General features: G+C 43.0%; 1 protein-coding gene across 9 annotated transcripts in view; it reads left to right on the forward strand.

Annotated features, from left to right (window-relative positions):
* Nucleotides 1–24,603, forward strand: part of KCNMA1 (potassium calcium-activated channel subfamily M alpha 1) — a 748,747-nt gene that overhangs the window by 586,624 nt on the left and 137,520 nt on the right. For 6 of the 9 annotated variants that reach the window (XM_043476447.1, XM_043476438.1, XM_043476449.1 and 3 more), the window contains 3 exons: nucleotides 895–963; nucleotides 9,853–9,939; nucleotides 16,218–16,294. In XM_043476447.1, the coding sequence (XP_043332382.1) occupies nucleotides 895–963; nucleotides 9,853–9,939; nucleotides 16,218–16,294 (233 nt within the window). Of the gene's footprint in view, nucleotides 1–894; nucleotides 964–9,852; nucleotides 9,940–16,217; nucleotides 16,295–19,917; nucleotides 19,927–24,603 lie in introns of all 9 variants that reach the window. The other 3 variants (XM_043476446.1, XM_043476444.1, XM_043476437.1) reach the window with 1 other exon arrangement.

Below are 24,603 nucleotides of genomic sequence, written 5' to 3' on the forward strand. Positions count from 1 at the left end.
GTACAGCACTGTGGGGAATTCCAAACAAGTCCATAACTCTTGAAGAAGTTGCACTGGTTGAGGAGATAAAGTTCAGACACATGAAGCAGTAGGAGGCAACCACAGCCGGTATAAAATCAACTCAGGGCCGAACGATGTGGTTGCACACAAGGTGCTGGAGGTGTTCAGAGGCAGAAAATCAGAGAGACAGTTGTCTGAGAAGGCCTACATGGAAGGTCCAGTTTGACTTGGGCCTGGAGATTGGGTTGGGAGCAGAGGAGGCTTTCTGGGGTAGGAGCCGTGTGAGTGAAGACCTGGAGGCAGGAGCCAGCCAGCCTCCAGGCAGGCTGGGCTGCGGGTAGGAGCACCCGGCAGATGTGGTGAGAGAGCGTGGATGGAGCCAGGAGTAGCGGTGCCGTCATCATGTGCTGGGCACTTACACGGAGGCTAAGGGTTATTACCGCCATTCCAAGCGCACAGGGGTCTGCTCGGAACAACAATATGAGCCATTTGTACAAAAGACCGAAATGGAATCCAAATAACAGGTCCAGCTGCTCCAAATACCTCCCTCCCCCTGCAGTTAACATTTTACTACCCGACCGAGTAACTAATGAATCTGGCCCAACATAAATCCCCAGGCAGAAATCCCTGCTTGGGGTGTGTGTCTAGACATCCAGACCTGAGTGCAATTTGCACTTTGAACATTCAGCACCTTATCACTTGTGAGAAATCAAGTTTAATGGGGAGGATGGGGAGGTGTGGCTCCTAGCCCCCTCCCTCTGGCACACAGACTATTGAATAGGGGTCCCTTGGATAATGGCCGCATCAGGAGATGGAAAGGTCGTAACAGTGTTTGTGGTATGGCTCTGGTCATTTGGAAGCACTGACTGGGAAGCACTTTCCGTCTCATTGCAGGCTGTGTTTTGTGAAGCTCAAGCTTCTCATGATAGCCATTGAGTACAAGTCCGCCAATCGAGAGAGCCGGTAAGTTTGCTGTGACCCAGCGCCCAGCTGACGTTTATGATGGTGAGCATGCAGACTGGGAACATTTGGTTCACTTCTTAACGCGTTATTTATTTGTTTGGAACACTAATGCAACACTTCTCTGACTTGAAGTCACATTTCAAGGCATATTTAACTAGACCCTGCTACTTCTATCCCAGACACACCTGGCATCCCAAACCCCACTGGAGAGACTGTTTCTCCAGGGAAAGGAGTGAGGCATCCAGATCTCCACCTGATCACACCAACTTACACTTTTCACCCTCTAAATATAAAACTAGGGACAGACCCTGTCCTTAAACTCATGTTTACTGCTGTGAGCAAAAAGCAGGTGGACTCTGGCCTCCTTCAAAGCAGGCATGGGACAGAGCCGTGATGGGAGATCACAGCTCTCTTGGAGCCAAATTACAGGCAGCCTATTGTGTACCATATGTGTTTCTCCCGGTGCAACTGAAATCCAGGTGGCAGAACATCAGCTTCATGTAAATTAGCCCAGAGAACAGGGCTTGGAGGCAGGAGCCCTCTTTATTTATTTATTTTGTACTTAATTATGTGCAAATCAGACTGATGAGGGACTGGGTCTGGTCAAAATAGATAACACTCCAGTCAATATATGAGTTTGTGCTGGAAGGAGGAAGCATTGCCATTAACAAGGAATTTTTGTTGGAGTACTGGATGCATTACAGATAAAAGAGAGATGACTTTTTGCTCCTCAGTTCTTATCAATAGCTTTAGAAGAAGGAGAGCTTACTGAGAAGTGCTCAGGCTTATGTCCCTTGCATTGACATCCATGTTAAAAAGTTTACCTGTAGGTGTCCAAAGGAATGGTGGAAATATCCTCCAACATATGCCTTATTAACTAATTGCAGGGCAAGACTAGAAGGTTCCTGCTATCATCATTTAAGGAGTTTCCATTTTCTGAGTGAATGACTCAGTAAAGCCAGATTTTCAAATATGTAGCCCATGTCTCTATGACCCAAACACAAGCAAACAAACAAACAAAATCAAACACTGGATTGTAAGCCAGTCAATCCAATGTTCTCTGTTACCTTAACCACCAGATCAGATTGCTCACAAAGTCAATCTGATCACATATTAAACTATTTTGAATATCCAAATCAACCAAAAGGAAGACAAAATGGTAGATTTGGTGGCCACATGGTAGACCATGGTCTTAGCAGTTGACAACTATTTATGTAGATATACGTTTTCCTTCTCTGTGCTGGCAAAGTGAAGAATATTGTTTGCAAAACACCTGAGAGTTCTTGGCTATTTGCTGTTCAACAGATAAAGTGGATGTTTCTGCGATTGTTGCTTGCCCAGGTTGTTGCCAATATACCCCTGTACCTGTGTAGGGGAAAATGTGTATCCTGGCTTTCTGCAAATGATATTCTCATGTTGCCAAGTTAGTAAATCTTTGTATAATTTAGTGTTCTCTATCACTTCTGTGCATCTTTAAGGAAAAAAATGTCATCATGTGGGTGATGCTGAAGAGTGTTTCTCAGCCATTCTGGAATAATTCCATGGCAGGAGACTGCACCCTGAACCTTAACAAGCCATCTCCCACCTGCCACTTTTTGGTCACTAAGGAGGGAGAGAGAAAGACTGTTAACGGTTTCAATGTGAATCCACTGTCACCATTCTAAGAAAAATAACACAGTGCTCTCCCTGAAGGCACAATCTTTTATTTGATAAACGCTCCAATTAATTCACAAATCAGAGATGTTTTCAACAAAGCCATATTTGTACATACAGAGAGATTTTAGGATTTCCTTTTTCAGAAGAGGGAGAAAAGAGCTGATAAGACCTGGGTTTAGCTTTCTGTGTATAGCTGCCAGCTTTAATCCTCAAACGTGGCTTGGTCTCAGTGTGGAAGCACATTGGTTCTTGTGGAAAAAGGTGTGTTGGAGGGAATGTGGATCATGCCTCCGAGAAAACACAGGACTCAAACACAATATCCGTGTTAAAAAGGACTGAGCTTCTGACCCTTCCTGAGATAATCATTTTGATTTTGTTCTCCATTTAAAAATGTCCCATTTGCCTTCCTCTCCCATTTCCTAAGTGACTGGGTGTTAAAATTCAGAGGACCGCCCCCGCACTTCTCTTTTCCGCCCCTACCCCGTGCCTCTGACCTGTGTGAACTGCCTCCTTTGTTGCTGTTTCACCCCCATGATACTGTTCCCATGCTTTGCCAGAAAACCTTGTTTTCACATGCATCCTTCAAATAACTTGAAACAAAGGTTTTATTCCTTCTTTCCTTCTGGTGTCAGTCAATTGATTATCCAATTGTTTGATTTTCAATTCTTTTCTTGTCGTTTTGCAGAAGCCGAAAGCGGTATGCTCTCTTCGTTAACTTTCCTCCCAACTTGCACCCTCCGTCTTCACGTCTAACCACAGGACTAACCCTTTGCCAAGAATTCAGGAAGATAGAGATTATATATATGTGTATACATATATATAATCTCATTCCCTTGTCTAGCCCCGTATATACACATATATGTGTGTGTATATATGTGTTTTTATATACAAACCTCTCTCCAACCAGAGTCCATAAAAACTGAAAGTAGCATATTGCTTTTCTTGTTTGATTTGTTGATTCTTTTGGATCATGCACTAACTTCTTTGCAGGAAACCGACACAAAACAAAGGCCCAATCCTGTTTTCAGTCATGGCACCAGCGATGGGAACAAATGCTAGTAGAGTTGACAAAGGAGAACGCTTCTCTCCAGCCCTTGGTGTCTGTTTCTGTCCTGTCTTCATGTGTTTTGGTGCTGTTTGTCTGCATACCACATCCACATTCCCAGTGACCTCCTCCTCCCTGTGTCTGGCTTCCAGTTTGTAGAGACAAATGTGTGTCCTTTTGTCCACAAAACAGAGACCAAGCCCTTACACTTAACTCTCTTTCCTTATGCTAATTTTGATGGTAACATTTGACGTACTTTCTCCCTGGGCCAGTACTCAGTACAGACTTAGAATGCTGCTACTCAATTGCCAGGTCGTCACATTTGATTTACTGAATGAGTACTGTTTATTGAGATGAACTTGTGTTTCTCTTTCTTCCCAGTGTGTTTGGGCATATTTCTTAATATGATGTATCTCAATTTCCACCATGTGACCTCACCCTGTTTTGCTGCTGTTTTATGTTGCACGAAGCATGACCAAATCCTCATCGATAGATTTTTTTCCCCCCAACTCTTTGGGTTAATATTTGCAGTGTTGCTTTCTCAAAGACAGTGTTGTTGAAACATACTATTGAGACGCCTCCTTGTTCATCTTCTCTAGAGTTGTTTTGTTCTGTGGTTGTAGTCACTGTCATGTGTTTTTGTTTGTAATTGTGTGTGTGTGTGTGTGTAACTATCTGACAGTTTTTCCAAAATCAGATTCTTCTGTGATTTTCTTGAGTAGAGGTGGCTTCCTGTCAGTTTGGTATTATTGATATGATCCAACTGCAAGAAGTTACTGCAACACTTTGCATCTTCAAAGGTCCACAGTGGTTGCACCTCTGCTGTTGGCTTTTGGCCTTTGAGCCCTTTTATCTTGTGGTGAGGCATGTTGTGATATAGGCATGACTTGTCCTGAAGTGTATCAGAAAGTGACATGGTTTGCTCCCAGAACCAAATATCCAGCATGGTCCTTCCCAAATGAACTCTCTTTCCCTCCCATATGGCTACTGTTTTCCTTATGTGCAAAATAGATTTTAAAATGACATTTCTAAAATTGCTGAGATGGATTCAGGCTAAACAAGTCCTTGCCTCTGTCATTGGCAGACCACAGAGGTGGTCATTTGAGTGTGGCCAACTGGGAGCAATCTTTATGATACTGTCTCTGTGTGAGTGAATTGGGCTCAAACATATTGAAGCATGGAATACACACCGTGCCCTTCCATATATTTTATAGGAAAAATGCATGTGTCCAGTTGTATGGGACTCTAGCAGAATATATTTTAAACCCAAGAAGAAATGAAAAGTTCCAGAAAGGCAATAAGATTTGTGATTTGGGGTTTCTTTAGGCTGTGCCTGAACATAGCCCATAAACTGCAGGGCAACCACTGGTCAAACCAAGTCCCACCTAATAGCAATCTCTGTGACCTTGTGTGGTCAGAAAGATCACTCCCCAGTGGCATGATTCATCTGGGCACAGCGTGAACTAAAGTGCTAGATGGTCCTTATCTTTTTGCTCTAGTTCATGAAGTCCCATTAGCTTGCTAGACACAGATATAATTACCATGTTATCAAGTACAAACTGTTTTCTCATGTGACTGATATTTTTGTAATTGCTCAGGGAATGGTACGCTACTCCTATCAAAATTGAGGGGAGGGAGGAGAGAAATACACACCTGTCATATTTATCCATGATGGATAAAAAGTTCGCTTTAAAAAAATTTGTTTCAGTTGAATGACTAATCCTTGGTTGTCTCCAAAAATAGCGACGAAGTAAAGTTTATGATGATTGAAGAAGGGATAACTAGATGTTTCCCAGTTGTTATGCGTAAGTGGTGGAGAAAGGGAACAAATCATTTTGCTGTCAAGCCCCAAATCCCCAGGAGTGTGGTCACTCCTTTGATAGGCCCAACTGGTGAGAATTGCCGCTTGGTCTTTGGAAGAACAACTGTGACTACCTTTCTCTTAATTGGAGAAGGAAGGAGACACTTCTGTAACTGAGGCCACTGCTTATGGTTTTCATTCATTCAAGAGAGTTGAAATGTGCCTATTGCAGGCAGGGCTTTAAGCTGATTGCTATGAGAAACTTGCTTATAAAAGTAAATAAAATAGGATTATGGTTTTCAGTCTTTTATTTAATTATGGTTTCCCTACAGAAAATAAATATTCGCTCCATAGAGTGTATAAGGAACCAAAAAATAAGTCTAAATACAAACCTAGGAAAAAGAGAGAGAGAGTAAGAATCCTTGGGGAAGGGATCACACCAGCCCTTTGCCTCCAGCTGTTACTGAATGTTTTCAGTTGGAATTAACAAGGTCATAGAAAAAAAAGATCATTTATAGTTCCTTGAATTAAGAAAAAGTCCACCCCTGCCAAGAAGATGTCCCTATTGGAATTCTGCTAATTGATATACAGGCTTTTTTTTCTTAGAGATTTCCTTGATTCTTCACATGACACATCTTGAAGTTTATCTCTGATAAGCTAGTGAATTAGACAAAATTGGAGCAAAAGCTGATTTAAAGTGAGGCACAGGGAGGGAGACTTTTGGCAGTCATAAAAGCCAAACAAACTTAACATCTTTTGAGATCAAAGATCTTTGGAAAGATTTACATATTCCCATTAGAAGGTCAATAGCATATTCTAAGGGTAGCAAGCATTTGGCAGGAAAAAAAGTTACTTCTGTCTAGGATCCTTATCTTTTTATAGTTTGAAAGAGAGGAGGATTTAATGGATTTAAACTTTCTAGATTTGGAATGTGGATAGAAGACTCACTGTCTAAAATATCAAAAAGAGTAATAGTTTTCCTTAAAGAGACTTTGAAACTTTGTACCCTTACACAGGAAGTATTATATGCAATGGTCCCCTGAAATCAGGGGCACATGCTTCTTTACCCAACCCTTAAATCTATGAGTGGAATCCAGCACAACAAACTTCTTTGTGTATCTAGATGTCTTTTCTTCATTATTCTCAAGAACTGAGCTCAGTCTTTTGAGTCCCACCCAGAAGGCTGCCTTAGCCTGAGCAGGATACTGCAGATGATGCAGCCTTGAATCTCACACAGAGATGATGTGAAGCCTCCCCTCCTGTCCAAAAGAGAACAAGAGGGCATCCTAGAATCACATGGTCACTGATGCCCTTGGAGGTGCTTACAGTGCCTTACACAATCAGTCGTAAGATTTAAAGAACAGGGGGCTAGTCCACTGTGCAGTCAAAAGCCAGTCCAGATGAGCCCATCTCCAGGTATGGCATGGGGATAAAAATGCTTTGGATATCTCAGTCAGTACAGAGGTCTTCCAGTACCAGTAAGATGCCTCCTAGGTAGTTTATTAGCACCAAAGATCAAACGGAGAGCAGTGATGCTCTGAGAGATTGTCTAGCTCTTGTTTAGTTGTTGTCATTACCTTGCTTACTAATAATAGTGACCATGTATTAAGGACCTGCTTTGTGACCCCTCAGCACATAGTATGTATGGTACATACTTTAATTCTCTTTGTGACACTGTAAGCTAGCGATTATTCCCCCCATTTTACAGATGAGGAGAGTGAGGTTTATCAGCCCGTCCGTGCCCAAGGCCAGGACCTGAGCTCGGCTGTCCGACACACACACATATTCCCTTAACCAACACAGGCATCGAAGCTGAGATTTGAACACCAATGTGCCTTTCATCAGTGCCCAAAATCTTTCCTCTCCACCACACTGACTTGACTAAAGCAATCTTGAAGGCTGTAATAAATTATCTCAACCTGCTGTCTCCAGCATGACAGTCCCAAATCCTCACTGTACGCCAATTCTTATTCACTGTTGCTAAAGAACAAAGGAAATGAAAAGAAACTTTCCATTGATAAGAACCGTGACACAATGGGCTTGATCACTGGAGTGCAATTAATGAAGCATATGATGCAAAAAAAAAAAAACGAAACAGGGTTTTGTGTGAGGCTTGTTTTGCTCCTACATGTCACCTAGACATTGATGAGTGTCAAATTTCCCCTTTTGAATTGCATTGTTAAAACTACGATAAGATTTCTTTTTCACTCAGAAGCTTCTTTTACATCCTTATATGAATACACATCAAAATGTAGGCTTATTCAACTTCAAGGAATTAGTTCCTTTAAACTCCAGAAGGACTCAGAATTTTCATGTATATTCCTGTATATTATTCTGGAGTGTACAGTTCTTCTCCCTATAATAACTTTATATAATTATGGGCAAGGTATTTTGGCATGAAGTTCTATGTTCCATTCTATGGGGCCAGCTAAAGTGATGATTTCATTAAAAATGAAATACATTTTTGGCTTTTTTTGCAATAATAAAAAAAACCTAATATACTTTAGCTTTCTATGCATCATCTCCCTTAATCCTTTGAAAAAAGTAACACAGACTATGCTTATCTTCATCTTGTATGTGAGGAAGTTGAGTTCTAGGGAGGATTAGTAACTTGCCCAAAGTCAGACAGTAACTGAATGGTGGGGTTGGAATTTGTACCCAATTTCTTATTACAGAACTAGGGCACGGGAGCACTGCCATACAGCACAGTCATGAGGATAAGAAAGTGTGCAAAATCCAGCCTTCTGCTTTTCTAAAACATCCCATTTAATTGACTTTGAAATAGGGACCCATCGAAACTGTGATAAGCTCTGACCCTCTTCCTCTATAATGGTGAAAAGTCAGAGGGCTGCTAAACCAAGGTGAAGAGTGGCTGAAGGGTGTGTTCAGGAGGTGCCTGTATGGAGCTCCTGCCCCTTGCAAACTGTGCTTTAGTGTGACCTGCTGCTTCCTGACTGGTGAGGAATCTCACTGTTGCCTGTGGTTCTAGGGCAGAACACTCAAATCTTCATAGACACTTGCTATCATTTAGTGTTAATCACAGTGATCTCACAGGATCGGTTTCCTCCTGTCAGGTCTTGTTATTGGTAATAATTGACGCTTCTGTGACCGCAAACATTTTGCAATAATGATCTGCTCTGTGTTCTCCAAAGAGAACAAAAGTTCACCTGGGTCCTTCCTGCCTTGCTACAGATGCATTGCTGTGCTGTCCACAGCACTTTTCTGGAATGGTTTTACCAGCAGTAAAAGATGACGTCTTAAATGCCATCCTCCGTTTTGATTGTTTTAGACAGTTGAGGAGTTCCTTTAGCCTGATTCCAGACATCTATTACCATAAACACCAACTTTTCAGATCAAAAAATAACCCTGTGGTATCTAGTGCTGTATTTACAATGCCTCAATTCTGTGTCCCTTAAGCTCAAAGCCTCATCTCTGTCTCTATGTAAAATAGTCTATATTCTGCTTTTGATCTGAAGACAGTTAAGTTTGTTTGTTTCATCCATTTATTAGATTAGGATACATTTATCTCTCTGTCAGTCCAAACACAGCTTGGTCAGCTAATCTATTTATACAACTTTGAAATAGGACAGTGTATATTTAGGTTTATACTTCCCCCATGGGGGAAGTTTTTTTTAGGGATAATTTGCATTTGTTTTTTCTAATTACAAGTTGGCCCCAATCAGGATATACTAGACACATACGTTATTCAAACACTACCATACATTTTTGTAAACAGCAGACTGGAATCACTAAGTATTTCCAATTGCTGGCATTTTTTTTTTTTTTTTTCTCATTGTCAGGGTAGATGCAATTCTTTCTACCTAGGCTGCAATGGAATCCACTTCCAGGTCCGTATCAACGTTATGCAGATATGCTGTTTGCTTCTCCGTTGGTTACAGGCATCCCGTACCATTCCCTGTAGTAATGTGTGGTGTGTATACATGTATGTTTCTGTATGCATATAGGGGTCCCATTAATACCCTGCCATCTAATGGAAAATCAGTGTAGTCATAGCTCTGTTAGACCAATAACACTCAACACTGACCATCAACAGTAATTTCCAAAACAATACATGATTAGGAACTTTGCCTCAAACCAGAAGCCCATGGCAATCCCATTGTACAAACTCAGCCCTAAAATCTGGATTTGCTTTGATATCTGCAACTGGAGTGTGCCAGCCTGGGAACCTGGCAGCAGAACTTTATGATGGCATCATCCAATTAAATGTGTAGGGCCGTGGAGATCAGGCTCTAGACAAAATCTTTGGGGAAAGCATTAGACTAGTGGGCCCCCTATAAATTTAACAATATGGTGTAGTCTTTAAGGTTTTCTTCAGAACATGACCTCATAACTATGTCTTTTTGTTTGTTTTTGTTTCACTGAGCAGTATATTAATTAATCCTGGAAACCATCTTAAGATCCAAGAAGGCACTTTAGGATTTTTCATCGCAAGTGATGCCAAAGAAGTTAAAAGGTAAGAGTTTATTTTCACTTGCCTTCGTTTTTGGCTCAGCTGTACCTGCCTCCAGGCACTGAGATTTGCTTTCAGGGTGTACTGGGCCCTAACCCCAGAAGTGCTTAACATGTCTGTTTCCATCAAATGCTGCTGAACCTTAGGAAAAAGAGATTGTGCTTTGACATGTTTTCATGGACTCCTCATCACACAATGAGTTCCATACCTTTGAATTAGAATAATAATATTTTAGACCTGGGAGACCCTAGATATCTGGTCTTGCATTTTCCAAGTGAAGAAAGTGAGTCTCAGGGAGATTAAGCGATTGTTCAAGATCATCCTAATTCCTGATGACCCAGGACAACATAGAACAGTGGCCCCTCATCTAGTGCTCTTAACATTATCCAGGCAAATTTGCTTGAGAAGTCTCCATTTTCTACTTTAAGTGTCAAATGGAATCTCAAAAAAGTTTGGATTAATTTCAGATGAAATGCCAAACTGGCTATATTTCTATTGGTGGCCTTTCTGGATGAGTGGCTGACTTTGTCAGGTTTAATCTTAAGCCTCTGTAGGTACAATCCAGGATTTCATTGGCCTCAGTGTTTCACGATACTTTTGTTCATATTCTCAAACCTGTTTAAACAGCCCAGGAAATCACAGGACTTTCTGCAGAATACCATGGAGTATTGTTATATTTGATTTTAGCCTGTGAACTAGAAAAAATTTACTAAAAGAAAAATGTGACTCAGATGGTCAGAAAGGTCACTCAGCTCAAGGACAATGTTACATAAAATATCTTAAATAAATGATGAATTGTTCAGGTGTGTCATTTTTATATTAAGCCTATTGTCTTCACTAGGCTTCCTAGGGGCTCAGTGGCAAAGAATCTGCCTGCCAAAAAAAGCAGACACAGGTTTGATCCCTGGATTGGAAAAATCCCTTGGAGGAGGAAATGGCAACCCAGTGCAGTATTCTTGCCTAAAAGAGTCCCATGGAGCCTGGTGATCTACAGTCCATAGGGTCACAGAGAGTCAGAAACAACTTAGCATAAGAACATTGTCTTCATCCAGTGACCTCCTATTCAAAGTCAGGCTGGTGCTGGGTATTCTACAGTCCTTGTTTCTAGTCCTCAAAATAAACTGGTGAGGTTGGTCTTCTGAAATTCTCCAGGCTTCAGTTTCCTCATCTGTGAAATTGAGACAAATGATTTGTACAAGGCCATGCAGCATATAAGCAAATAGCAGAGCCCAAGTGGAACTGGTCTTTCCTTTTCTAAGGAAATTTTTGACCACAGTTAGAAACACTAGCAAATTCGTTTGCAGAGTTCCATGTGCTCCAGCTGTGTTCCAAGTTCCAGATAGCAGACATTGGTGAACTCATTTAATCCTCTCAACAGACTGTGAGACAGGGAGCATTACTACTGACATTTACATGTGAGGAAACTGAGGCGCAGATTAGTTAATTAACTCGCTCAAAGCCACATGGCTACTGGGTCATAAGGCCAGGGTTTAAAACTAGTAAGTCCCATTCCAGAGCTTACATTCTTATTTGCCAAGAGGTGAACCTGCCATGCTAATCACAGACCTGTGAGATTTGACAACTGACACTTATTTTATTCCTCTTCATCCTCTCTTAAAAACTAGCCCTACTAGTTATTAAAGCTTTTAGGGGGACTTCTCTGGTGGTCCAGTGATTAAGACTCCATGCTGCCAATGCAGGGGGCATGGGTTCAATCCCAGGTTGGGGAACTAAGAGCCCGCATACCTTGTGGTACAGCCAAAAACAAACAAACAAAAAAAAAAACAAAAAAAAAACCTCAGGAAAAAAAATGGGGTGTAGAAGCTAAAGAAAAAAATCCTTGAGACTGAGGTATCTAATGACTTAAATTTACTTCTGCAAATTGGGAAAGGATTGTCATTATTCAGGTGAAAGAGGTAAAGCTCCTTATCCAGTTCATAGAGCCTCACCTTTTCCAGAAGTACCCCCCAAACTGGGGTCACCTGCAAGAGGAAAGCGAGGCTAACTGGGACTGAAGCCCCTCCTGGTCTTCTGGGAGAGAAGGTTGATCCCCTGACCAGACACAAGACACAACAGCTGGAAACTCAGCACTGTGCATGAGGGGGCTGGGAGCACAGCACACCATTGATCACACGTACCTCCCAGATAGCAAGTATAACATGAAGCTCCTATTTGGGTAATTCTATTTCCTATTGCATCTCTCACTAATGAATGTAGCAAATACCAGGCAGTCCAAAAAACAAATTACCTCCTGTGTTAGGGAGTACAATATGTCTCATCTCAGTGCTTTATGGTGTTCACAAATATATGCTGACACAATCAGCCTCGACACCAGCCTGTAATTTTCCGTGGTGTGTGATGTGTCAAGAGCAAATGCTGTCAGTTAGGGGATTGAAAAGCACAGAAAGGACATTGGAGGTTTGCAGGAAACTAAACAAATTTTGTAAAATGGAAAAGTAGATTATGATGATCTAGTGTTGAGAGTTTGCACCCTCCGTTGCAAAAAAGTGTTGGGAAAAAGTTAATGGATTGTAGCTCAGAGAAACTTTCTGATGTAGTGCTTTATGAAAGAGGGTTGAAACCCTCCAAGCATTATCTTACTCCTTCATTCATCAAGCATCTGCAGGTCACTCGCTTTTGAGAACACTCTGTACTAGGTGCCAGGGAAGCAGTGGTGAACAGTGGGAAGGAGACATTGCTTTCATGGGCTCACATTCTAGGGAGGAGAGAATTGCACTTTTGTTTGTTCATGATGCAAAGAATTAATGTAACTGTCACTGATTTAGATTGCCGGTAAGTGATGGCTGCTCTGAGGGAGAGATATTTGAGTGCAGGTGATGAAAAAGAATCCATTGAACAGGGATCAGAAGGGAAGAGGAGACATGGTGGTAACAATTTTGTTGTGTTTAGGGAACTGAGGGGGAGAAAGTGGGTGAGATGAGGTTAGAGGGAACAGCGGGGGCTGGATTCCATACGACTTTATACAGAGGCTGTGTTATTACATGGAATCTTGGATGGTCTTAAGCTGCAGACGATGTATTAAAAGGTGTTTCCATCTGCATGGTAGAGAATGGGAGGTAGTGGGGGTGGGGGAGAGGAGGCCCATGGACTTGGGGGCTGCTGCGTGGTTTAAGTGGGAAAGGATAATTTTGGCTCCATTGGTGAGTAGAGGTGGAGAGAAGTGAGACCAATTCAGAATACATTTTACAGAGTCTGTAAGACCCTCTGATGATATAAGGATATAAGAAGTGAGAGGAAAAAAGAGGAATCAAGAATGGAGCCTAGATCTGGAACTTATACTGCTAGGGGGTGCGGGGATGATGGCTCCATCTTACCGAGATAGGGTAAACTGGGAAAGGAGCAAGTTCAGGGTGGTAGGAAATCAAGAATTCTATCTGGACTAGGATAAGTAGGCAATACACACTAAACATACACATGGAGATGTCATACAGCCAGTGGGACCTAAGATTCTGGCATTCTGGGAAAAAGTGAGGGCTGGAGATGTGCATTTGGGTGGCTGCTATATCAGTGAGGGTCCTGGCCAGAAACAAATGACATGCTTAAATGGGAAAAGGAAGGAGAGTTTTATGAAGGGACCACGTAAAGCTATGGGCACAGAGTTAAGGAAAACTAGCAAGGGATGACAAATCACCCCAGAGCTCACAACAGACGGGAGCCACTCTCAGCTCTGGATCTGCAGACTCAAAGGAGGGCTGTCAGAACGTGGTGAGAAAGGTTGTGAAGGAAACACTGCTTGGCAGGAGGTGGGTCCTTCAGTAAAGGAATCTCATCACTGCCATTTCCTACCACTTTTCACCCTCCAGTCTCCTCCCAGCCCCTCCCAGCCCCTCCCATTAGCCAAACACACAGGAAACCTGAGGACAAGGAGACCCTAAAGGCCAGCTCTGCAGGATGCAGATCTGGTCTTGATGATAGATGGGGCAAGATCACCAACTGGAGAAGGGGTGGGGTGAAGAAGAGAGGGAGTGGTGAGGAGAGGAGAGAGAGTTGACATGGGAGGAGGAGGTACAAGGTGGGGGATCCCGAGAAGTGTGAAAAGGTCCCTGGCATGCACAACCATGGAGTTAAAGTGAAACCAGTTGGCACAGAGGTGTGTTCCTTTCCCCAGCAAGGCTCAGCTGCTTGGGTACAGCTGTACAGAGGGGCAGGGCTTTGCCAGGTGAGCATGGGAGGCAGAGATGGGTGGGGAAGTGCAGAGAAGTGCCTCTTAGCAAGAATCAGCTGGAGCTTAGATAGCCTGCCCTCTTCGGTTGGTGGGTGGGGGGGAGGTACGTCTCCAGGTCACCACAGGCCGCTCCACCCCCATTTCACTCATTAAGTTTACATGTCTGGCCCTTTGCATATTTCATTTTCAGAATCCAGCTTTAATTCATGAAATAATCATACTTTACCTTTTTAGTCATCTATTCACACCCATCATTGTCTCACCATCTCTTTAGTGGAGATGTGTTAAGACCTTGAGCTCTGGCACTAGACTGTGTGAATTCGAATCCTGGCTCTGCTACTCTTCTCTTTGTGACCTTGGGCAGGCCACTTAACCTCTGTGTACTTCAGTTTCCTTATCTGTAATTCAGAGATAATAATCATATCTCTTTCAAAGGATTGCTTGAGAATCAAATATGTTAAATGTGTTAATGCTTATAACAGGTTTAAAACAGCTCCTGAGCTATAATCTGTGCTCTGTAAATGCATTTTTGTTACAATTATTATTATGTGTAGGAACATCAAATGGGGGAAAAAATGTCCAAGGGAAGTGAAAGAAAAATTGCTTCCTCCTTTCCTGTCCTTCCCCTTTCAAGGCAAGTCATCACTGATTGGGTTCTTAGCCACACTGTCACTCAGGCAAGCAATCCGCTAATTTTTTTTTTTTTTTTGCAAGATGGTTGAGAACTGGCATTTTAAGCAGTGGCTGAGCTGCTAGGGTAGAAAGAGCTCTGGGATTGACTTTAGAAGTCCTGGAGTCGGCTAAGGTCTAGACAGGATGACTTTGCGCAGATCATGACAACCTCCTCAATTTACAGATGAGGACACTGAGTCCCAGGGACTTTGGCTGCAAGATCTACACAATCTCTTCCAGATCCCAAAGTCTTAAAGTTGGTTTCCAGCCAGTGCCATCTATAAATGAAGTCCTATGAAAAACAAAAAGGAACCGAGAATAACATGGTCAAGAAATGTGTTTATTTCTTTATAGCCTAGATCAAGGAAAGACCATGTTTATCCTTGGCATTCAGCTGCATATTGGGAGTGATGAAGGTGGTGAGCCAGAAATTTTGTTAGTCTCCTTATTCAGGAGGTTGTTCCGGTAAATTTTATCACTATCACAGTACCCACGCCCCTCCCCAGTACTGAAAGGATACACGCTCCCAGTGCTGTTCTTCCAGGCCCTGTACATTTTAAACAGTGCTCCAGTGACCTTGCTTTGTCTCATCCAGAATATCTCCTACACAGCCAATGCACCTTGTAATCACGTATTGACACTTGAGTCACATGAGGGGATTTTCTTGTTGATTGCTGCCTGTGGGTCTCCTTCTTTCTACCCAGGTTTAGTCCTCTACCCCAACCCTATAACACCCTCTGCCCAACCCATCCCTGGGTCAAATGAACTATGCTCCTTAGTAAGAAGAAAACCTTCATTGATGCAGTATTCTCAGGTCCGGAGAGTGTGGGAGTGGGTCCAGCCTGTTTGGGAGTAAATATGGGCTGTGAATTCCCAGAAGGAATTTGACAGAGGACCCCCATGACTTTCCCTTCTTCTTCAACCTTGCTTACCTTGGCTGACAAGAGAATGTGCTTTCAAAGTGACAAGGCTGATATTTTTATTTGACTCAGGAATGCCATCCTTGTGCCTTTTTAATACCTATTTGATCAGACCGTGAGGATGTCAGGGATGTATTTAACCTCCCACCGAGGGCCCAGAGCTGGTTGCCCAAGTGTTCTGATGAGTGGCATTGAGGACTGTTCTCCAAAATGAAAGAGGGGAGGGCAGACGTGGTGTGTCACGTCAGCAAACCCTCTCCCAGCTCCTTTTCAAATAAAAGTTTATGAAAAGAAGCACTAACTCAAATTGCAGAATCCTGTGTTTGAAGTAAATGGTCTTGCAACAAACATTTCCGTCTATGAATGTCTAAACCTTTCAGAAGATTAAAGGAAATTAGTGCTGGCGTGTTTCATTAATTTGGCACCATGGTGGAGGAAATGTGGTCCTCGTTTCACTTGGGTGGATTATGAAACGTGTCAGTTTTTCCATTCTCTCTCTCCAGGGCATTTTTTTACTGCAAGGCCTGTCATGATGACATCACGGATCCCAAAAGGATAAAAAAATGCGGCTGCAAACGGCGTAAGTAGTGTTTCTTTCCCCCTTCCCTCCCTTTCTCCTTCCTCTTTTCCCCCAATTCATTTCCCTTCTCCTTTTCTTTTTAAAGAAACACTAAACATCAAGAGGGTTCTTGAATATGTTTATGTTTCACCCCACAGTTTAAAGAGACATGAAATAAATACTTGTCCTCACTTGATCAGAGCAGAGGATGGAAAATCGCCACCATCAACACCTTGGTGTGAGCCTCATGCCTAATCCCCACTTCTTGACTCTAAAGGGGTGCCTAGGTAGCTGTGTCCATCAAACACAGTAAATGTGATCTATGTTTGAGATGGAGAGCAGCCGAGGCCCTGGAGGAGGGAGTGTTTTTGCATGGTGATTTTCAGTGGACTAGGGGCTCTCAAGTGTAAAGGTGGCTGTGCTAGGGTTGAAGGGAAACTGAGTCTGAGGATTTGGGAGCTGATTCTCTTCCCACTTGGGATCCTTGCTGGATTGGTTACCAGAGGTCAGAGTTTTTAGTTGTGATACTCTCAGACTGGCCCGGGGAAGAACTTGGTCATCACCAATGGACTTTACATGCCATTGCCTGGTAACCAAATCTCAAACACCATACTCTTTGGGATGTATAGGCTGCTGGCCTATCTCGTCTCAAACTCCTTACAGAGCAGCCAGTGGGACTTCGTGAGGAGGATATGGTAAATCAGGAATGGTGGATGGTGAACTCTTCACCTAAAGCACTAGGACTTCAAGTGAAGCTTGCAGTCATTATATTGCATTGTCTAATAGAAGTTGTTCACAGCCCTGGAGAAAACAGCAATAGTGATTCCTTCCTTCCTGTGATGATTTTAATATTTGCAGAGCCCTTGAGCTCTTTACAATCATTATTACTTTTGATCTTCAGCATAACCCTGCATAGTTGACAGCAGGATTATTAATCCCATTTTACAGAAAGAGGAAAGTGAGGCTCCAAGTTTAGTGGGAGGATGAGATTGATGAGATCACACAGATCCGACAGACAGGGGCTCAGGCTCACCTGAAGACCTCTCTTGATGTTATTCCCTAGCCTTTTTTGTAAGAGAGAAGGGCAAGGTGAGTGATCTTGGATCTGAAGAGTAAGAATCCAATTATAAAAGATCACCCCACAAAATACTTTTTCACAAACACGCACATGGGCTTGTGTCAATCTTGTGGCAAATGCTCATGGGAAGCACTCTTCTAGAGAAAGTCTAGAGACGTTTCTTCAGAAATATTCTAGGGCTGGTTCCCAAGCTTGGGGCAGCTTCAGTCCACTGACCTAACACATGGGTCTCCTTCACCCATCTCTGACACCTCACCGTGCTGAATATCCATACCTCTAACTTCTTGGGGGCCTAAGAATTCTCTAATTCTGGCAGCCTACCAGGAAGAGAATCTAAAATCCTGTAAAGACACAGAGAAAACTCACTTCTCATCCAGTCCCCCACACTCCATAACTCAAAAGGCCCTTCTCACTGAGCAGTGTACCCACTCAGCTCAGCTCGGTTGGTTGGAAACACAGAAACACAGTTCAGCTGACCAGGCATCGCCTGGATCACTTCCATCAGAAGGAACACAACATCCCAAGCAGAAGTACGTGAGAGAGGAACAAGTGTAATGGGATGAACCCTTGTCAGAAAACCCATGTAGTGGAGGGGTTTGGGGAATGCAGGAGAGCATTAATGCCAATAACCCTCGACCAGGTACTTGCCACTGAACCTGGCCCCGTGGGGTATCAGTGAAATGGCAAGGCTCCTTTCACTTGCCAGTCGGTCATTCACATGTGTTTGAGTGCCTTCTTTGTTCAAGGCACTATTCTTGGTGCCAGGGGGGGAGCAGTGAACAAGACAGTCCCTGCCCTCCTGGAGCCTTCACTCTAGTGAATGGAGATAAGCAGTGAGCATAGAAATAATTAAATACCTTCAGAGAGAGACAGGTGCTCTGAAGAGAGAGGAGACTGCCTGAGGGTGTGAGGGATCTTGTATGGATGCTGCTTTAGCTGGAAAGCTCTGGAAGGCCTTCCTTGGGAGATAATGCTAAAGCTGAGATCCAGTCCAGGTAAACAGCATGGGCAGAGGCAGGGATAAGTTGGTGGTGTTTGAGCAAAGGCAGGAAGGCCAGTGAGGCTGGTGGGGTCGGGGAGAGGGTGGTAGGAGATGAGGTCAGGCAGGGGCCATGGGAAGAAACTTGGGTTTTAGTCCTATAATAAATACAGCCATTGCAAGAGTTTAAGCAAGTTAATGATATCATCAATTCTTGTTTTAAAGAATCTCCCTGGTGACTAGACAGAGAACAGGCTCTAGGGAGGCGAGAATGGAAATGGCAGGGAATGAGCGAGTGTCTCTGACTCCTGCTCGGATGCTGACATGTTCCTCACTGGGCACTGATGTGGAACCCAGCAGACAGGTTTTTAAGTCCCTGGAGATGAGGGTTTGGACTCTAGGATATTTTTCCATCTTGATTCCAGGCAAGTAAGCGGCAGCTGACTTTAGCTTCATCCTGGAGAGAGAGGGACGTAATTGTTTGAAATAATTCTACTCTCATTACCTTTAACGTTGGTTCAGCTAGTGAATCGAACTGTCTCCCATCCTTCAGGGTGGCCCAGACTGCTACAAAAGGACTGTCCCTGCAGAGCCAAGCAGTGAGATAGGGCCTCGCTCCCTCTCTCTGCACCCTTCTCCCCTTTTGGGCCTCCTGGAGGCCTTCAGCTGTGAGGCTGATGCTTGATGACAATCAGAACTGTCCACATACCATTCTTCCTCATTAAAAGGCCAGAGCAGCCTGTGTTACAGCGGGTGGGATACAGATGCATATGTGTGCAGGGTGGTGAGAATAAAATAAATGATTAAATGTGAACTTCCCTGGGCATGCTGGGCAGGTTAGGAAATTGGGGAAGATAGATTTGGGTTGCAAAGAAACTTCTGTTAGAAGGAGCTAGAAGTTTTGATAATGCATGCAAGTTGAGGTGGTTTCCTGCCTTTGAACACACATTGCCTGTAACCCTCAGTTGGAGAGGGCAGCAGACCCATGCTCCATTGTCCAAACCTGGCAGGCCAGGTATTAATAATTCATCCTGGAATGATATGTCTCTGGGAGGGCAGAGCTGATGACATCACTGGATTTTATGGTTTTCTAACCCTCCTCTCCCAACCTTGCTTTTCCCTTTCTAAACCTCCCCACCCCATCCCAACATCCCCATTCACCTTCATTCAGTCTTAAACGTCTTGTGTCATACTACCTGGAGAAATACTGAGTGTGGACCCTCTGTTTCTGGAAATTTTGTGGTAGTATAGTTTAACTTTTGCATTCTTTCCCATTTTTTCATAGTTCTCCATCCAGGAAGAGAGTCAAATTCAGCTGTCTGGCCAAGGAGCAAGTTCTCAGAATCTGCTATTTACTCATTTTCTTTTTCTGTGTAACAAATCCAGTCTAATGATTTCCTTTTTTCTCCCCCAGCTTCTCAAAGTTTGCCAAAAGGTGGACTCCTTGGGGACAAATCATGTTCTAAATTGCTGTGTTTTGAAGGAATTTTCTTTAACTTCTAATCATTGACGTATTTTTGATTTATTTTTTTTCTCTTTGCTGCCTTGGAATACGGCCCCTACTCTATTTTAACTGCACACTGGTAGTGATATATTGTGAGTAAAATGGGTTCCCAGCAGCCCAGAGTCCAATTCCCCCTGTCTTTCTCTAGAAGAGATACTTCTTTTATTTTCTGTGCAGTTGCAGTTTCTTTTTTCTTTTGGTATTCATGTTGCATGTAGCAGTGACATCATGCCCCAACTCGGTCTGCAGAGTAGCCTGGAGCTAAAGAACCCTGCGAGCAGGGAACCCCTCTCTGTTCATCCACCTCCCACCCCCTCCATTGCCCCCCATCCCCCCCCTCCCTGCCAACCTCTTGCCAGCTTCTGGCATTGTCTTATTTTTCCACTTGAAAATAAGACCTTGACAACAGTGTTTCTCTTGAAGGCCTTGTCTCAGGGACCTTGAGGGGACACTGAGTCGGCTGAGGTAATTACCACTAGCTCTAGATGCCTCATCAATTGGGGGTCATTGTCATGCTTGCCTTTGATAAATTATACTTGGTCTCCTCTGCTATTAAGCTTGAATTCCTATCCTGAGGGAAACACATATGCTACATATATATTCCCATGTTGTGATATATATATATGATAAGTACCAATACTTTATATGTAAAAATGTACATTTTTATATATAAGCATAGAGATATAGAGAGAGTGATGTATTTACTACACCATACATGCCTCTCTACACGAGTAAGTGCTTGAGAGAGAATTAATTGGACACCCAGCTTTGGGACTGTAAGTACCTAAATTGCCATACTGGAGACAAGTATTTCCATAGTGGTAATTATTTTCTATAGTCTGTGAAATACGTTTGCTTTAAACTAAAATTTCTCCCTCAGCAATGCCCACTAGGACATACCTAGTTCCTGTATACCTAGACATCTTGCAAGATCTGCTTACTTGTTTAAGGCAGAAAGGGATGGTTCAGAGAGTATGTTCCATTTTATTAATGAGCTGTGTAGAAGCCCGCCTGGATGAGTAAATGTAAGTCTTTGAGCCCTATGTTACTCAAGGAATCGGGCCATCTCTCCCAGCAAGATGTGGCAATTGATGAGGACCTTTTAGGCCAGTGTTTCCGTGTGTGCCTTAGAAGAGTGCTGCTTTCCATGGCACCAGCAACAAGCATCCATCTTTACTCGTGTACAAGAGACCCAACCTATAGACCAGTTCAGCACAACAGCCCTGAAATGTGGAGAAGCTGTTTCTGCACCTGGTTCTCTCTTACTCCTTTGCAGAAGAAGAAGAAGAAAGTTGGTCATCTAGTTTGGGCTAGTCGTATGAGGGTATGGTACACTCTATGTACCAACAGAACAAAAATGACCTTCAATTGGGGGCAAAATTCTGCCAGAATTGACTCTGTGGCTCCCTTTTTCTGCAGAACATCTTGAAAAATGGGTTGAGGACATGGATGGCTTTCCTTCCTGCCAAGCTGCCTGCTGTATCTAGTGGAGGGAAGCCGTGGTGTCAGTCTGCAGACAACGCTAGTAGTGCCAAATCCTTCTGTCTTCTCCAGCCACAGTGCAGCGTTAAGGGCAGGATCACCCTACTAGTTCAGTATGCTCTCTGCTGCTGTCCTTAACCAGCTTTTTTGTTCCCTTCTTTCCATTCCTGGAAAACTACCTGGGAAGGTCTTTTCCCTCCAGAAGCTATTTGGAGAATTTCACCAAGAGAAGACATCACTCCCCTTTTATAGGACTTGAAAGAATGCTCTCGGATTCCCATTGTTCCATCAAACATATGCCTCTGTCTTACACCTCAATGGACTTTTTCTTCCATGAATATTTTGACTTAAAATTTTAGTTGCTGCCAAGCATATGAAGAGCAGTTCTAGAGTTCAGCCTTCCTGATTTTAAACATGAAGTTGCAATCTGAATTGAAGAGCAGGTTTTTGTTTTGTTTTTTCTTCCACTCCAGTCTTTTTTTTTTTTTTTTCCACTCCAGTCTTGCCTCGAATTGCTCCATTTGAAACCTAAAATATTTTTTCCCAGCAGTTGGAAAACTCCACCTGAGGCTTTTAGTCCAGCACTGCTTTTCCTGCCCCTTCCAGCCCACCCTGGAAATTAAGATTCTACAATTGGAAATTGGCTGACAATTTGGTTGCTGATTCAGGAGGCAGATGGTGTGAGAACGGGATGGAATCCAACTCCCTCTTCCATTCCAAGCTTGGCTCTGAAGGGCTAACCAGCAGAGAACCTGAACTTGACAACTGACTGTCAGCTTGACACAAGGAAAGAGCAGTAACTAAGCTAATCTACAGCAGCCCCTTCTCTACAGGTTTCCTTTCTCATGATCAAGACCTTTGCATGTATAAGAAAAGTTGTCCAAGAGTATGTCTGAGAAATCTTCCAGTTTTCAACACTTGAGTAAACAGCTTTGATGATGTCCATGAGGAAAATACTTTTGTCTCTAAAAATAGCACTAGGAAGTCATAATGGAAGTATTGGATGAATATGCACTTCATCGTGGTGAAGGAAAGGACATAAAAGCTTTTTCTCAAATTGTAAAACTGCTAGGACAGAGTTCTTGGGGAGAAAGGTGAGACCTAGGGTCTAATTCTTGGCAACCACATAACCTCTTTGAATCTGTGGCACTAGTCCAAGAACAAGAACCTTATGATGTGGGCCAAAGGGAAAACGGAGTCTCCAGGGGCTTATATTTCTCTGCATTCCCAGAGTTAAGCCATCCGATGGGGACAGTTAATTGAGCATAAAGTTCCGAGAATGCTGAAATGGAATGACATGTAGCTGCATCATGGACACCGCTCCGCGATGCACTCTTCTTGTCTGTTCCCTGTCTCAGGAAGCTACCACAGGGCTCTAAGGAGACCCAGCCAGCTGGTGCCGAAGCAGTCCTGCTCTACGGGCCGCGACTGACTGCACGGCTCACGCAAACTGCCACTTTTGACCACTCTAGGATCATGTCCTGGAACATCTCTGGCTTTCATCCTGGCTCTCCCTTAAAAAATCTGTGGATTGGGAGAAGCCGTTGAGTTGAAATGACACTGCAGGGTTCAATTCTTAGAGGCACGCAGCATCTTCACCCAGCTTGTTCGGGTGGTCTGTTAACTAGCTGCTCTTCCATACGAATCCACTAGATGTCCTTACAGGTCTACTTAGCATTACCATTGAGATCCTGTGGAAAACTCCCTTTTCTGAGGATGGCGATTGGGGAAGAGAGCATTAGGTGACTAGATAAAAAAAGAAAATCAGCAAACACCAGAGGAGAGAGGGCACTCTATGTGGCCAGGGAGTAGATAGGAAACTTAACTTCTGTTTTAAATAAATACTGAAACTTTCACAATTGCCCTTTGAAACCTAACCTTGGGAGTTTTAAGTGGCACTCTGATATCTGAAATTAACCTTCGAACCTACATCAGCTCTAAAAGAGGAAACAATCATGGAGACATGGAAATAAAAAACACCAGCTAATTCTGAACAGCTTCGATTCACTAAAACAAAAATGAAGGGTTAGGAAGGAGAGAGAGTCAAGGAGGTTGAGGGACAGTGTTTTCTAAAGTTGGAGATCCAACTTTAGACTTAATGACTTAATTTTGATATAATTTTATTTTACGACTTGAAAGTATAATTTTACACACGGAGCATATACATCTCCTGGAACGGCTACTACCAGAGAGACACATCCTCATCCATTTTTAATTAAAGAGCCTATTTGTGACTCATAACATGGCCCAGTGGAAGGTTCTTCCTGGCTGGGACATAGCATCCTTCAAGCTCGATGGATCACAATCACCAGAAGGAGGTCAGAATGGGCCTTATCTTTTAAGAAAGTGGACCCAGAAGTATATGGGTGAAGACACCTGATGGGGGATCAGTGAAAATGGACTATTTGAGAAGTAAAGCAAAAGTGCCAACCTCCTAATTGGTGGCACCTTGGTCTAGACGCTGTAATTCACAAAGGTTTATCAGCGTGTGGGGCTCAATCATTTTTAACTGTTTCTGTCTTGTCTTTGAGCCTCTCATTGACCACTCTTGCTGATTTGTGTGTGTGTGTGTGTGTGTGTGGTGGTGCTTCTTTGTCTCCTGAGATTTCTATTTTGGATTTGGTGTGACTGTAAAACTGATGACTGGGAAGGAATGACAAGAAATAGCATGTTTTCTTTCTTATGCATATGCTGCTTTGGAATGTGAGTGCTGACAATTAACATTTAATCTTCTTATAGCAAAAGTTTTTTTTTTTTTCCTTTTTGCTGCTTTGATTACCAGTTTCAGCCTGTTCCTGCATGCTAACACTATGAAATTTAGAACAATGCATGGTCTCCAGAAGAGCCAACAGTAACAATTGCAAACAGTCCCCGAGAGGCGCTGATTTGAAGTTTGTGTTTCCTCCTGAACCCTTATCAAGTAGGAGGTTTCAATCACCCATTATGATGGGTTTACCCCTGACAAAATCATTTCAAAAGTTATTCCACCCCCTCCTCCCTCCCCTTGTCCTTAAAGACGGTATACATATAAGAACTTTTTTTGCCTATAAATGTGTCAGAGTCTATTACTGTGTATGAACCCAAAATGGCAGTATGAAAACGAAAACCAGGCACTGTTGCTAATGAGAAGCATAGCATTTCAGAGTTTGATGGGCTTCTCTTCTGCTACAGCATTTGATTAAAAATTTTTTTCAAAACAATTTATCTACAGTGAAACAAAAAATCATCTTTGTTTCCCTCCTCTGTGTAAATAACAAGTCAGTATTTCCAGTAAAAGAACTGAGAAG

Source organism: Cervus canadensis, chromosome 8 (assembly GCF_019320065.1).
Source record: "Cervus canadensis isolate Bull #8, Minnesota chromosome 8, ASM1932006v1, whole genome shotgun sequence".
Classification (NCBI taxonomy): Eukaryota; Metazoa; Chordata; class Mammalia; order Artiodactyla; family Cervidae; genus Cervus; species Cervus canadensis.